Below are 15,567 nucleotides of genomic sequence, written 5' to 3' on the forward strand. Positions count from 1 at the left end.
AACAATAACAAAGAGGTTTTCACTTCAAAACATTTTAAAAAAGAGGCGTGTTCTTGAGGTGTGTCTGATGGCTCCGGTCTGGGAGGAGTCCATCCGTCAAGTCACACGTTCGGGCCTCATCCTTCTTTCCTCCTGCCCCTCCTCGAGCGGGAGAGGAGTGAGTGCTGGTAGTGATCACTCCCCTCCTGCCCTTCCTCGGGTGGGAGAGGAGTGAACGCTTGTGGCGATCACTCCCCTCCTGCTCCTCCTCGGGCTGCAGAGGAGTGAAAGCTCTCAGCGGTCACTCTGCATACTCTGGCGTTATCTGCATCCTCAGCAGCTCCTGTCCCCGCTGGACCAGCATGGAGATGGTGTTGCTGCTGCGCACTGCCTGGTAGATCTCCTCTGAGGTGTTCACTGTGGTGCCGTCAATCTCTACCACCACGTCCCCCGGCTGCATGCCGGCTCTGAGAGAAAAGACAATCATAACGTAGCCTGGACGTGGACCATGGGTTGGTTGAATACATTCCTCAAGTTGGTTAGAGACTGATAAGACATGTCATTTCAAAACATTGGTGAGACATGTTTCCATGCATGACACTGCATCCTACTAAATCACTGTCTGTAATAAGCTCAACTGGTATTATTGAAGGGGTTAAAGGTGCCAGGTGTGGTGTGATTAGCCGTTACAAGCCATTTTGGAAATCAGCCCCTTGACACATCACAGGTGTGCGTATCCACCTAGATGTGACGGATAGATGAGCAACATTTGCTACAGTCCACTGGGTAGGCTGATAGACTGATCTATCCAGCACACATCTAGGTGGACACGCCCACTTCCTGCCCCATATGACGTCATATGGGGCAAGAAGCCAAAATGGCTAATCACACCACACCTGGCGGCATGTCATGGCACCTTTAAGATCTAGCACAGTTGACATTTAGCAGACACTTTTATCCAAAGCGATTTACAATAAGTACATTTGTCAGAAGAAAGAATTTATTGTTAGTCAGTATAGTTCATAGACCCAAGTGCCAAGCACTAACAATTGCCATGTTAACCCATTCCCTGTATACAACAAAGACAGCTAGGATAAGATGCTACATAATGCTAAGTGCTATTTTTAAGTGCAAGGAGGTACAACAAACAATAAGTGCGTAGTTGAAATTGTCATCTGTATGGACAAGTTCCTGTGTGAAGGCAAAGTCTTGATGTCTATCACTGTCTTGGATCTGTTTTTAAAGTGCGACCCATCAATAGCGACGCCATGCTTACTTGTTTGCTGGTGAACCCGTGATGACCCTGTGGATCAGCACTCCATGAGTGACTTCTGGGAAGAGGGAATCTCGCAGCTTTAACTCTGCAATGATACTGCACCAGCAAAGAGACAAGATGACACGAACCCCTCGGAGCAGAGTGTGAACACATCCATTGGGCCATGACGGCTAACAAAGTATTACCTTGCTGTCAGGGTCAGCATCATTACTCCAATATACTTCCGCCTGCTGTCTGATTGGCCGAACCTCGATCCTGGCAGATACAACAACAAAGTTAGATACTGTAAAAAATGGGATGATAGTTATAAATGTTATGGGAGTTATGATGGTCTTATTAACAAGCAGTTTTTCTTTTTTATTGCTTCCTTATCTATGAAAGAAAACATGCACCAAAAAGCTGTGACCTTTCAATGGAAGAGGAACTGCTAGTAGTTAACTTCATCATACAGATGGGCCACAAACAAAGGGACCTTCTTTTACATCCTTGAGTACTCCAACATCATCAACTCACTCTTCTGCTCTGCCGATTTGTCCAGGAACAGCTTGACGTGGTCAGAGGGGATGGCGAAGGAGATCCCAGGAGTGACCTTCATGGTGTTTATCCCGATCACCTCCCCATCCTGGTTCAGACCAGACAGAAAAGTATCTTGAACATCTAAATATGTTGGGAAAAACCTAATATACTTCTGTAGTTAACTCCATAGCTTTTCTTTGGTATGTGATGCTTTGATCTGTCACTCACCAGGTTAATGAGGGGGCCTCCTGAGTTCCCAAACTGCAAAACACAAATCAGTTGTATGCTTACTACAAACCAACAGAGACCAACAGAACCGAAAACAATATTCACAAACAAGTGCACGCAACGCCGGGTCTCAGACCCTGCATCGCCTCACAGCATAGGGCTCCAACTACATTGACCCCTTGACTGTAAACAAACATGGTTAACCTCTGAACCAAATTGGCACAGCCAATCTGGGTGGTTTACCCTGGCTTACACCTACGGACCACCGCTTCACACCAAAATATCCCCATCATACGACTTACATCAATGGCCGCATCCGTCTGGATGTAGTCCATGTTGGAGTTGGACAGGCCCAGCTCCTTACTGCCTCTCTGGGCCGAGCTAACGATGCCCGATGTGATTGTGTTGCGCAGGGCGAATGGGCTGCCCATGGCGACCACAAACTCTCCCTGGCGGACATCCGAAGAGCGTCCGAGGGCCAGGGTGGGCAGAGGATGCTGGAGCCAAGGAGGGGAGGGACAATGTGAGTATGTATGTTGTACGAGATCTGCAGCCTTGGAAATGCGCAACCGATTTGAAAAGCGTTCACCTTAGATGTGATTTTAATAGTGGCAATGTCGGCCACTTGGTCGACATCCTGCACGGTGGCGTTGTACGTTTCTCCGTTGGTCAGCTTGACACGCACCCCTCTCTTGTTGGCGACAACATGGGCATTGGTGACGATGAGACCGTCACTGGTGATGATGAAGCCCGAACCATTCGACAGAGGGGCCTCTCTCCCGGAAAAGGGGTGCCTATATAAAAATGGACAGTAAAACACGTTACGTCTGGTGATCAGATGAAGATCTACATTTGGGTCATCCATCCTGTAACCAAAAACCAACGAGCGTGTTTTCTCTCCTCAAGCCAATACCACGCTTCACATTTCAAGACATTGGAACTAAAAAAAAACACATTACACATGACAATTAAATTTGAAGATGTTTGTGTGCCAACTTACCTGCCTACAATTTCAATGTACACCACAGCTGGAGTTGACTTCTCTACAACGTCAGCAATGAAGTTGTACTTGTACCGGGGGCTGTCCGGTTGGTACGGGGAGGCGCACCGGGCAGATTGGAGGACTGGTCCGAGAATGGAGCTGGAGAGAGATACTGTCCCATCGTCCACTTCCTCCCCCGAATCCCAAAGTCCGGCTAAACCGAGTCCCAAACCAAATCCCAACCCGACGGCGACGGAGGCTTGGACGCTTCGCCCCCCGGGAGCGTCGCGACCACTTCCTGTAGTCCTGTTCGGGGATCTCGTGTCCAGGACATGCCTTGTGTCGCTGCCTGCATGTTCTCTATCAGATATTAAACTAGATATACTGGTTATAGTTCTTTCGGTTAGCAAGGAGGACCCACATCTCTTACGTACCAAGAAAACAAAACGATTGACAACGCGTGATGCCATATTACATCACGACCCTGAGCAGACTTCTCCAGGTTCATTAACCGAATAATAACCGAACCGGATTAAACCGCGAGGAAGTAAAGATGCAACTACAGAACCAAACCGTCTCAGCGGACTTCCTTGTAGTGTTTAGAATAACTAACCCTCAAAGTATCAATCTGCTCCCTTGACATGTGTGACACGCATGCGCAATGTGACACCTTATTGGGGCACATTCAAGAGTTTATCTACGGCTTTGAACATATGGTGACCACCATTAATAAAACGGTGAACAGGTTTGACACAAATACCAGCCTCAATTAAATTAATGATGGTACAAATCACGATTGCTTCGAAAAATTCGCGAAACAATGTTAGTTTATATATTTCTTACAAATGATATGGTGCAACCATTTTGTTGGTTGCACCAACAAAATGCAACCAACTGCTGAAAAACTGAAAACTCGCCCTGAAAACATGCTCCATGTAAAGATAAACGTTACTTTATTATTTATTTTGAGCTCGATTGGATTGTGAACATACACACCTGACGTCACAGCCGGCGGTGTTTACGGAAGTGACGTAGAGAATTCGAGCGGCTCTCAATTCAAATTTGAAAGTTATTCGCTAGCTTAGCGGTAAGGTAAGATGAGTTTACTTTTATAGGGATTTGTTTATTCATAGTTATATAAAGCAAGGTAACGTCATCGACACAGTGAGCTGGACCAGAAACGTTGACGCTTGTCCATCGTTACCATTGTGAGGAGTAGCGGAACACGGAACTTCAACTCGTGCTAAACCAGTAACACACCAGTGGCTGTAGAAGATACGTCGGAGCTGTCAACGCTATTCAGAAATGTGTAAATAATCAAAAACCGTCTACAAAGACATGTCGTTAAACTCGAGAAGAATCCAAGCAGGCCGATGTTTCTCTCAGCAGCAGAGAGGCGGTCGGGACCGGAGGCTCCACACGCGCCGCGGGGAGCTCGAGTCCACGGCCATAGATGACGCACACACGTCTCCCAGTTTCCTGCAGTCGAGTTTGTATGATGGTTCGGTCACAGGATGGGATCGAGGCCTTTTCCCCAACTCAAAACACATGAAGTCGCACGCTCGCCCGTTAGATGAGAGACCACAATTTCAGTCTCCTGCCAAAGTTTTTGCGAAACTGAAAGCCAGTGTTAGCAGGAACACTGGCAGGATGCAAACAGATGAGAAAGATGGATCCGTGTTTCTAACGCCGAGGAAAGGAGCAGCGAACACGCGGGAGGCGAAGTGGATGACGAACGAGACCAGAACCGTCGATCGTATTGGTGCAGAGGCCATGACCATCTCCCCTACAAAGTCCCCTCAGCATAAACTGCCCAGGTCCTTCCCCGACTTCACCCAGTTCAGAGTGCCGTCTCCGGTGAGGGACACACGATACGAGCTGATGGAGAGGAATGAGTATACACCTGTAAAAAACCCTGGTCAGGTGACACCACAAGTACCGCTGTCTCACAAGGCAATATGGCAACCACAACAATTGTCCAATTACGAAATTGGCAAAATACCTATCATAGGTAAAGGTTCTGTGAAAAACCACAGCTAAACTGCGCTCTTTCTGAAATCATTGATTAATGCCCTATGACGGCAGTACCATGCTACAGTTTCTGTCTTGGCTGATTATGTTGATGTTTGAACAGATGTGACGGTGGGATTGGAAAAATGTCCATCGATGTCACCGGCAAAGATGTTTGCTTACTTCAAGAGAAGGGAAAGCAAGACGGCTTTTCTTTTCCCACAGAAAACAGGTGAGGTGGCTTCAAACCAGTGCCGACCTGGAGCGGTAATACCTCTAATACCATGTTTATAAAATCCAGCAGTGGTTAGTGAGGTGGGACAATGAATCACTTGTTGATTCTAGTTTAGTGGAGTCATGATGGGGGCCCCTGTGAACGTTCATGTCAATGCTTCTACCTGCTTTATCTTGTTGCTGTAGCTCATGGGAAGAAGGACATCTGCATGGAGATATCGGATGATGAATCACAACATTTTTTTTCGGCCAAGCTGTCGGAGAGTGACCCCCGCAGCATCGACGAGCCCACAAACAGCCCAGTGGGGAACGATGTCACCGATGACCTTTTACCTCCGGCTCGCTGTCCCGTGGTTCTCAACAACCTGTGGCTCCATGACTCTGAAAAGGCCCTTGTGTCAAAGAGACGTAAGATTTGCATTGTATTTAGTGTCGCCGTCTCGTCCGGATGATGGATTCCAGTCTTATCATTTGAAATGACATCCCTTTAATAAAGGGGATCAATGTTTTTGTGGCGTTTCCTGTCGCCTTGTTTCACCAGAGAGTCTGATTTCACTGGAGAACCTGGTGGCTCCCGCCAAGTCCCACATGCAGGAGAGGAAGAGGCAGCAGGCTGACGATGTTGGACGCAGCACCAGGGAGGCAGGTGGGAAAGAAGTGAACAGGAGGGGGCAGCCTCTGCATTGGCCAAATATCAAATGTAAAACCATATCGCAGCCTCCTAGATCTGTGCTCCCTAGATCAGGCCTGTATGTTTATTTTTGTTCTGATCAACCAAATTCGGTTCTCGGTTCTCACTTTTAATGCCTTTACTTTTATGATTAAGAAGTGAGTAGGGGGACAGCGATTATAGATTTTGATGGTAGAATTATAGTCTGAGGAAAAAGCACTGTTTGACGGTTATTATTACAGCATCAACCCCACGGATACACTATAACATCACAGAATTCTATATCATAAAGAATTCTCTAATTAAAAGGTTCTATTGTATTTTTTAAGCACATCAATGTTTTTGATCTAATGTAAAAGGATTGATCTAATTTTACATTTGGCCTGAGAAAATCCTTTCTATTGTTTTTGTTTGTTTCCAGTATTGGGAAAAACAAAATAATGTAATTGAGAGCGTCTCTAATGCAGTGAGTGACAGCCTATTTTACGTCTCCAAAACACACCCACTCCATCATAACCCCCTCATCACTGAACAGTCATTCACTATACTATTTTACACTAGGATGAAAAAGTAAACTCCAGTGTGGTTGAATCCTCTAAATACCTTGGATATGTTTGTGAAAGGCCTCAGTATAAGCTCGTCTTCACTAGGCAATATAGGTTGAGTGTTCCATCTCTCTTTTCAGTGGCGTGATTATATAGGAATATGCCGCATATTCTCATCGCGGCTGATGTAAATCATTTCTTCTGCGTTTATTGACTATGCGTCTGATGTAAATGCACCTTTCGCCTCAACACTGACAACTACAGACGTTTTTTGGGTGAAAACGGAGCTTCAATGGTTTGTCCCCCTCACTGCCAACCGTTGTTCATAGAAAAATGAAGTACCAATGTCTATTAATTTTTTTGAGTGAGACCAGAAACACTCGCTGTAGCCACGACCAAACCGTGACGTTTTAATAGCGCGGTTAATAGTGCAACTGGTGAATTGCTGCATTCCTAGAAGTGAATTGTCATACTGCTGCACAAAGGCTCCTGGGCCAAAGTCATCTCCACAGGTGGGTCTTGTTTCAAGAAGTTTGGGAACCGCTGCTCAATCACTGTTTCCTTCTTTTTTGGTTTAGGCCATGGAGTTCCGTCTCGGAAGAGGCCCGCCTCCCCAGATCTGAAACAAGTTGAGTACGGGGTAGGGATGTGAATACATTTTTCATGGTCGAATAATCAGTGGGTGGTATGAACGAATAATCGATTATTCGATGTGTGCCGACATTCACAAAGGCAGCCATGGATCGGCAAGAAATAACTTAATATCTTATCTAATATCTTATCTAATAACGCAAAAAAACAAACTTTAACAGTGATCAGTGTTTGTGTTGTATGCATATATATTAATATTTATGCTTGTGTATTGTGTATATTGTTTTTCTGTACATGATTAATAATAATAAAAAATGTTAACGGTCCAAATGTTAAAAATTGGCTTTGACCCTCGGGAAAGAATAATCAAATATTCTGACCCATCCCTAGTACGGGGCACGCATGGATGCTTTTGATCGTCTTCCGGAAAGGGAAGATGATCAATTCCAATCAGAAGCTGCATTTGAGAGCAGTCGAAAAGATGACACGCCCATCCCAGCCCGCAAACCTCTGCTGGTTTTGGCAGAAGACCCACTTGTCAATCACTCCCCGTGTGTGTCAATCCCCAAAAAACACAAGGCCATCTTCAACTGGAAGCCAGCGCCCTTGGAGCCAATCCAGCCTAAACAGGTACCACGGGTTCTTCAGCTGTCTTTCTATATCCTAGTTTTAAGAGGAGGTGAAATACAGCTTGTCATCTCAAACGTATAAGTATTTCAACAAACAACTGTGTGGTAATTGCGTTCCTCCCTTGCTTATTCAGCTCCCTGCTCAAAAGGGAAGTGGATGTGAACTTGCAAAGTGGACCATCAAGTTTAACAGGGAAGGTCTCTATGTGGACGGAATCCGAACGTAAGTACACACTTGGTGCTCCTGGGTGCTCTCTGTCACCACTGGGTGCTCTCTGTCAGCACCGGGTGTCCTCTGTCACACATGTCTTACAGTGAAGTGGACTGCATGCTGCCTTTAGCAACGCAGATGCTGGCCTTACACCGGGCTACCATACCCCTATTCCCCTAATCCCCTTTTTAGTCATTTAGTTGCCAAGCTGGGTAACGCGCTTATGGGCAAGTATGTGTTTTGTCTGTCTGCCTAGTAACAGCACGTTCCCCGTCCCAGACGAGGATGTGTTTCGGCTGGGTTTCGTGGGATGAGGAATATGTCCCAGACATGTTCCAGACGAGGAAGCTCTTGGCATGTCTTGGCATGTTCCCATCCCCTGCACGGTGTTATGATGGGGTTTGTGGGACCCCAGTGTGTGACTGCAGTGTGTGACCACTGTGTGTGACTGGGTGCTGGAACTGCAGTGTGGGGCCGGGTCTACAGTGTGGGGCTGGGGGCCGGGTCTACAGTGTGGGGCTGTGTCTACAGTGTGGGGCTGTGTCTACAGTGTGGGGCTGGGGGCTGTGTCTACAGTGTGGGGCTGGGTGCTGGGTCTACAGTGTGGGGCTGGGTGCTGGGTCTACAGTGTGGGGCTGGGTCTACAGTGTGGGGCTGGGTGCTGGGTCTACAGTGTGGGGCTGGATCTACAGTGTGGGGCTGGGTGCTGGGTCTACAGTGTGGGGCTGGGTCTACAGTGTGGGGCTGGGTGCTGGGTCTACAGTGTGGGGCTGGGTCTACAGTGTGGGGCTGGGTGCTAGGTGCTGGGTCTACAGTGTGGGGCTGGGTCTACAGTGTGGGGCTGGGTGCTGGGTCTACAGTGTGGGGCTGGGACTGCAGTGTGGTGCGGGGTCTACAGTGTGGGACTTAGTTCTGGGACTACCCTGGACCCGGTCTGACCCGTGTTCCCTTCCCAGGTCAGACAACACTCCATGGCACAGCACCATCATCGTGAAGAGGATCTCCAGGGACGTGCTCAGAACGCTGTCGGGGAAGACCTACACTCTGATTGGCCTGATGAACATGGATGTATCCTCCAGTAAGAGATTCTCATTAGAAGACTTATAACATGCAAAAATGTAATATCTCACATTAAGGGGGGGGGGCATCCAGTGTGTAACTTTAAAACTCTTTCTGTCCTTTGCAGAATTTCCAAAGTGGCTTTTGAGCAAGTTTGTTCACGGTTTCCCTCGAGAGTGGAAGATGCACTTTGAGCGTTTCCTTTCAGAGGCAAAGTAAGATGATTAACATCTGTCTGAAAATCTGAGTGTGCAGCACTCAATTTGACTTGCATTGGTACGATGCGTTGTTTGGCTACTTTATAAATGTCCACTTTTTAAGATGTTCAACTCATCACCACGTTTTTATCGTCTTTGAAAACCCAGTAAAGATGCAGCGAGTAACAGCGCAGCCATCCTCCCCCAGGGCCCGGGACACAGGGGCCTGGGGCCCAGGGCTAAGGGTCTGGGGCCCGGGGTCAGAGAGAATGCTGAGAAGAAGAACTCCACACCTTTTGTTACACGTAAGTATGAGGTTCCACAAGTTCCACCATGGACTCCTAGTAAGATGTATCCTGCCAAATACATTGCAACGATTTGAAAATGTTAGTGTAAAGAGGATTGCATATTTAGCCAGTTGCAATGAGTTTGTTACCCATGTATTTCTCTACTTGGCTAGTAAGTTGACCCATGTATATCTCTACTTTGCTAGTTAGTTGAGCCATGTATTTCTCTACTTTTCCTCCACATCAGCCTCCTGTCCTCCCCCCTCCTCAAGTGTGTCCAGTCTAGTCCTGAAGAGGTCTCGTAGTGGCCGGCTGATCAAACCGCCACTGGAGTACTGGAAAGGAGGGAGGGTGATCGTGGACAAGTGCATGAACGTCACCATCCTGGAGGACTACTACGAGAGCAGCGTGTGCATGACTGTACGTGTCCCTCCGTCCCCGTGGGCCTCCTGGCTCTAAACGCTAGCTGAGAGGAACTCTGCATTCAGTCCCACAACCCGACTAGTTGAGACTGTTTTGACCAGTGTCCATGATGCTTACTTTACATTTTTTTACTTCAGAAATCCTTCACACTGCCCACCATATCGGAATCTCAGCCACCCAAACGACACGGAGGACTTCACCGGTGCTGCAGAGAAGGTAAAGCTGCGGCCCCATCCTCACACCCCTCCCATGTACGTGTTCAGCACTAATCCTCTGCTCCTCCGTTCCCAGCCCCCCAGCCCGGCCAGGGGACCGGCAGGCCGCTCGTTGACCAGCAGCAGTCCTCTGCCGTCTCCGTGCTGCAGAGGAAGGTGAGAGCTGCGAGTCGGAATCGCAAAGCAAAGACCCATGCAGCGCCAGAGATCTCTGCGTCCCCTCCGGAGGAGGGCCGGCGCGGGGAAGCCAGCAGCAGCCCAGAAGAGCAGGAGCCCGGAGCCAGGAGAGTGGCGGAGCGGCGGCGTCCGGTCCGGGAGGCCTCCCTGCAGGCGGGCCCATCGATCGACCGTCCGGACCCCAGACAGCGCTCCGATGACCAAGTTTCTGAGGGTCGGATTACCGCGTTACCAAGGGAACAGAATATTCCAGCATCCAAAAAACCACCTGTGGCTCACAGCGCTGCAGCATCGCCATCTGATGAAGACATTCCCGTGAGGAGGAAGGGGAGGAGGAAGGCACGACGTCAGGACATGCATCAAAGCGTTCTCTACGACTCTCGGTCCAGTACGTCTCTCAGCTCATTGGACGGCAGCTGGACAGTCCTGAGGAAGGACATGGGAAAGACTGTGACGAGAACGGACAAAGGCAAAGGAAGGATGCGGACACCAGAGCTTGCGCCTGCCCTGGTGTCTGCTCCGGCCGAGCCCAGTAAGAGAGGAGGCCGACGTACGGTCCCTGTAGCTGTGTCTGCTCCGGCCCAGCCCAGTAAGAGAGGAGGCCGACGTACGTCCCCTGTAGCGGTGTCTGCTCCGGCCCAGCCCAGTAAGAGAGGAGGCCGACGTACGGTCCGTGCCCCGGTGTCTGCTCTGGCCCAGCCCAGTAAGAAAGGAGACGGAGGTACAGCACCAAAGAGAGGCGTTCTACATGAAGAGGAAGAGAAAGAGGATTGGACAGAAGCAGAGCTTGCGAGTCTGAAAATGTAGGTATTCTGTTACCAGAGGGTAAATTATTATTATTATTAATACTATACGCTGCATCCTGTATAGCAGTAAAAAAAATATTGACTTTGAAAAAGCTAACATAATCAACATAATCAAAGTTAACAGAACATCTAACACACCCCCGTCTACAGGGCCATGGCTTCCTTCCCCAAACACATGGGGAGCTACTGGGTGAACGTGGCCATGATGGTGGGAACGCGGTCTCCAGAGGACTGCCAGACGCAGCACAACTTCCAGGCCAGTGTCAAGGCCTCCAGTAAGAACCGCAGGGTCTCTGGGAAGAAGAAGGAGCCCCCTGCAGACCAAGGTAGGGGATCACAGAGATGATGGCCTGGTTAGGAGTCTCAGTTAATGAAGCTCTTTAAAGATACACATTTGCCATCTTGTGGATGTAGGAAATGGTAATCGGGGTCGGGGTCTCTCCTTTATAGGACAATCCGATACGTATCTAGATACATGCGCTACAATACGATTCAGGGAAGATACATCTTAATATGGAACGATTTGATGCGATTGGATCCAGTGCGATTTGATGAGATATGATTAAATCTGATATAGTTAATATTTGTGTACTTTAACACAAAATATGTATTGCTCAATCAGATCGCTCAAAAATGTCTTCTTTTTTTTTTCTTCCAATCAGATCACTCGAAAAATAGTAATTCTTTCGACCAATCAGATCGCTTGGAAATGTATATATTTTTTCTACCAATCAGATAGCTCAAAAAAAATGTTCGACCAATAAGATCCCTCGGGAAAATAAAAAAAATGTTTGACCAATCAGGTCGCTCGAAAATTAATCTTTTTTTTTTTTACCAATCTGATCACTCGGAAATTTATAGATTTTTCGACCAATCAGATCACTCGAAAATCTATATATTTTTTCGACCAATCTGATCACTCAGAAATTTATAGATTTTTCGACCAATCAGATCACTCGAAAATCTATATATTTTTTCAACCAATCTGATCACTCGGAAATTTATAGATTTTTTGACCAATCAGATCACTCAAAAAAAAAAACTTGCGTGAAAATGACCAAAATCGCTCATATTCTTTGAGCGATCTTCATCGTCATTTTAAATCGATTCAGGGGCCCACGTAATGATGTAGTTGCATCTGTGTTAATCCAACTGGTTACTGATTCGTATCAGTGAATCGTTACACCCTAGTAATCAAGGTTTTAAAATTTCTTTACAGCTTTTACAATTCTCAACTTCAACACAATATCCATTTACACGGACACTGTTTCAATATTTGCTGTGTTTCTGTTCTATTTACTTCAAAATCAGGGCTCAAAATGGTGTGCCACAGCTTATTATTAAAAATGCATATCTGCACCGGTATATAAATTCTTTCATCTTCTTCGGTTTTGCATTTCTCATTTGATTGATTGTCCTTTTGAAAGCCATCCAGTTTGGATTGACTCAATGCCTTGTCTTGCCCCCCCCCCAGCGCCTCCCGCCATCACGGCGCGCGTGGGATCGCTGCGGAGGAAGCAGCAGGTGTGGCAGTTCATGGAGGCCATGCCCAAGGAGGACAACGACGACGCCTTCAGCAGCGCCGCCATGCAGGGAAAACGCTTCCAGGTGAGGCTCACCACCAGGCTTCTCTCTCACCACCACCACCACACTTTGAGTGGTTAACGTGCACAAATATAATATTGTGTGGTCTTTGTAATGACTGCACAAATGAGTATAAAGTGTCTAACTTCTTCCTTAAGAACGCCCCATCAGTCCTTCATCAGAACAAATGATAAGTGGACTGCATTTATACAGCGCTTTTCTAACCAGTGGCCACTCAAAGAGCTTTACAATATTGCCTAACATTCACCCATTCATGCACATATTCACACACCGACGGCGGCGTCTGGAGCAGTCAGGTTGAGGTGTCTTGGCGACACTCGGCTAGGAGGAGCCGGGGATCGAACCAGCAACCTGAGCCACTTGCCGCCCTACAAGTGAAGGCGGTGCGTGTCCTCCTGACATGTGTTCTGCTCCCCAGATGCCCTCCATGACCCCCAATGGAAAGGAGCAGGGCTTCGTGTTCTCAGACCTGGAGCCCACCACCCCTCGGGGGTCCAGTTACTGCACAGTGAAGACCCCCCCTGGTCTCCACATCACCCCTGGGATGATTCGCTCTGTCAACAGGTAACAACCTGATTTAGTAGTATTAGTATAGTAGTAGTATTTTGTTTTTAGATTATGTTCTATCATAAATGACAAAACAAACTTTTGATTGCACCATAAAACTTTCTACTTCCTTAATTGTCGCCTATTAATTTATTTCATGTTTTAAGTTGTAAAACAAACTGCAAAATGGAAATGTCTACCAGTGTTTGGTCGACCATTGGTCTAAATTCAATGTGTGGGTATCTGGTTTTGTTTTGTACAGAATGCATTGTTTCCTAGAGAGCTTGAGCCTCTCTGTTGTGGTTACATGCTGAGGAAAGCTCGCCTTCTTCAGCCAGCTGATCAGATATCCTGGTAACTCTGGCAACCTCAGCCAGCTGATCAGATATCCTGGTAACTCTGGCTTGTTATTGTGGTCTGTAGGAAAAAGGATGATAACTACATCTACCAACTCCAGAAGAGAATGAAGAGAAGTCAAGTTACCGCCTGTAAACTCAGCCCCCAAACTAAGGTATCCAAGTCCCTGTCTGACCTTGCTAGTCTGTTGGATCATGTACTAAGTGCCTGAAGGCCAGAAGTTTCATATTGATTTCCGACCCCAAAGCAACCAAGCTGCATTTTCTCACCCTTGTTTTCTTGTGTGTAGACGTTCCCGCTCACGCCATCGGTGAAGCGAGGTTTGAGGAAGGGTGGAAACATGGGTATGTATTCGTCCGTCTCTCTGTACATATTTCTAGGAGGAGGTTGTGAGCTCACACTTTCTGTGCGATTCCAGGAAATGAAGATCTATCTCTATTAAGACCTACAAGTAGATTAAGATCTGCTTGAAACCACTCAGTATGTTCTGAATGCCGTGTGTGAAGTGATCTTTTCCTCGTTTCTCTCAGAAGACACAAGCTTTGTCATACAGGAGATGTTCCCGGACAACCAAGGAGCCCAGGATGATGAGAGTGGAGAAGAGGAGGATTTTTATTTTTCAGACAGCGACTGATTCGATGTACTGGGCCTGAAAAGTCTTTTTTAGTTATTTTATCAGAATGTACTACTTTTACTGACTTCAAAGATATTTGAAGTAGTTTTTAATTGTGTATATATATTAATTAGTCCTTTTAATGGTTGTTAATTAAAATGATTTGTATATTTTTCATTTTGAGTAGTGTTCAAACGGCCCTTTATTCAATGGCTGTGAAGGTTGTCAATAACCTGAAGGTTTTATCACTTCAGTTAGAAACGTTTTAATTGGTTTTGTCTCTGGTCAACACAAGTTGACATTTGTAAGAAATGTATGAGAAATGTCATGAAAAACGAATAAACATGTTTGGTTTTTTTGTTTTATTCATCGTCTGAAATGCTTTTAATAATTTACACGCGCACACACACACACACACACCACGACTGCCACCCAGGTCCGTGTACGAAGTATAATTCATTTACAGTTGTTCACGTTGTATAATGAAACAGGCCAGTTTAGGGGGTATTGCCTAATTTCATTGGCCGAGACGTGCAATGCAATTCAGCGCGCCAAAGCGTCAGCTTGTTCCATTATCCAAATTGTACAATGATATTTGAACAAGGAAATCGAGAGCCGGAAACAGAGACAGCTCGCCTTAGAAGTAAAAGTCGTGCGTTTTGAAGCGTGAATTTAATTTAAGGAGAGCTAAACGAAATAAATAAATAGCCTAAGAGAGTTGTTCAAAAGTTTCAACCATGCAACCAACTATATCATTCACTTAATTTGTTATTATCGTTGTGCAACCAGGACTCTCGTATCGCAAGTTGTTTAATGAGAACACAATTCGGTGTTTAGCTAGGCTAGTTGCACACGTCTTTTTTTATGTAGACTAGCCTAGTCAAGGCCTGAGGTTCGATGAATACTTTTCTATTAGATGTATGTACCCAATGTGTTCGCGTTATCCATACAGCATGGCCTTTTCATGCATTTTAATTGCCCATAGATAGGCTACACCAGCGGTCCCCAACCACCATTCAGATCTTAGCAGATCTTAGCTAGATTCCTGACCGGGCCTATGGCCGGCGGCGGAGCTAAGATCCTAATATTAGCCCCAGCTTGATGATTCGGATCTTAGATTATGGTAGGTGAAAAGTTTGGACCCCTGGGCTACACTATCCATTAGAAATTGACACAGTTTCTCGTCGGTGAGTTCGCCTTAGCACTACAGGCATCATGCACTTAGCACGTGATCAGACCACCAGCTCGGTCCTTGGAGTTGTAGGTCGTAGCACATTGAGACTAGTGCCGCGATCAGTCGACCGCCTATTTATTTTTGTTCTCCCGTCAAACGGCTCGCTGTAAGTTCACCTCCGCACAAGTCTGTGCGCTGTGCGCGCCCTGCTGGTTAATCTGCTATCCTCTTTCTTCC

The 15,567-nt window shown here is 46.7% G+C and overlaps 2 protein-coding genes across 4 annotated transcripts; one reads left to right on the forward strand and one right to left on the reverse strand.

The window, feature by feature from the left end:
* Window positions 1–2: 2 nt before the first annotated feature.
* LOC311362640 (serine protease HTRA2, mitochondrial-like) lies at window positions 3–3,617 on the reverse strand. Its single transcript, XM_084482529.1, has 8 exons — window positions 3,000–3,617; window positions 2,589–2,793; window positions 2,302–2,496; window positions 2,000–2,032; window positions 1,769–1,877; window positions 1,441–1,510; window positions 1,256–1,351; window positions 3–446 (listed from the first exon to the last, which is right to left on the reverse strand). Exons 1-8 carry the CDS (start codon window positions 3,449–3,451, stop codon window positions 281–283), a joined length of 1,326 nt encoding a protein of 441 aa, XP_084338655.1. The 5' UTR covers window positions 3,452–3,617; the 3' UTR covers window positions 3–280.
* Window positions 3,618–4,044: 427 nt separating this feature from the next.
* Window positions 4,045–14,421, forward strand: mis18bp1 (MIS18 binding protein 1). 3 transcript variants are annotated; one of them, XM_084482512.1, is made up of 19 exons: window positions 4,045–4,992; window positions 5,116–5,223; window positions 5,412–5,633; window positions 5,767–5,871; window positions 7,019–7,080; window positions 7,422–7,661; window positions 7,795–7,883; window positions 8,828–8,949; window positions 9,058–9,145; window positions 9,296–9,432; window positions 9,662–9,834; window positions 9,975–10,053; window positions 10,129–11,032; window positions 11,186–11,361; window positions 12,510–12,643; window positions 13,059–13,204; window positions 13,610–13,697; window positions 13,833–13,887; window positions 14,074–14,421. In XM_084482512.1, the coding sequence occupies exons 1-19, from the start codon at window positions 4,320–4,322 to the stop codon at window positions 14,175–14,177; spliced, it is 3,705 nt and encodes a 1,234-aa protein (XP_084338638.1). In that variant the 5' UTR covers window positions 4,045–4,319; the 3' UTR covers window positions 14,178–14,421. The 3 variants fall into 3 exon arrangements, with proteins under 3 accessions (XP_084338638.1, XP_084338639.1, XP_084338640.1); XM_084482513.1 differs by having other exon boundaries at window positions 7,019–7,068; XM_084482514.1 differs by lacking the exons at window positions 13,610–13,697; window positions 13,833–13,887; window positions 14,074–14,421 and adding an exon at window positions 13,449–13,549.
* The last annotated feature ends 1,146 nt before the right edge of the window (window positions 14,422–15,567 follow it).

This window comes from Micromesistius poutassou, assembly GCF_964030765.1.
Source record: "Micromesistius poutassou genome assembly, chromosome: 17".
Lineage (NCBI taxonomy): Eukaryota > Metazoa > Chordata > Actinopteri > Gadiformes > Gadidae > Micromesistius > Micromesistius poutassou.

Bases quoted from the DNA above. Each gene is read 5' to 3' on its own strand.
- LOC311362640 (XM_084482529.1), bottom strand. From the start codon at position 3,451: ATGGCATCACGCGTTGTCAATCGTTTTGTTTTCTTGGTACGTAAGAGA. The intron at 2,033-2,301 runs GTAAGTCGTATG...TGTGTTTTGCAG, and splicing joins AGACGGATGCGGCCATTGAT to TTTGGGAACTCAGGAGGCCC. The intron at 1,878-1,999 runs GTGAGTGACAGA...GGTCTGAACCAG, and splicing joins GAGGCCCCCTCATTAACCTG to GATGGGGAGGTGATCGGGAT.
- mis18bp1 (XM_084482512.1), top strand. From the start codon at position 4,320: ATGTCGTTAAACTCGAGAAGAATCCAAGCAGGCCGATGTTTCTCTCAG. The intron at 7,884-8,827 runs GTAAGTACACAC...TTCCCTTCCCAG, and splicing joins TATGTGGACGGAATCCGAAC to GTCAGACAACACTCCATGGC. The intron at 9,146-9,295 runs GTAAGATGATTA...TTGAAAACCCAG, and splicing joins CGTTTCCTTTCAGAGGCAAA to TAAAGATGCAGCGAGTAACA.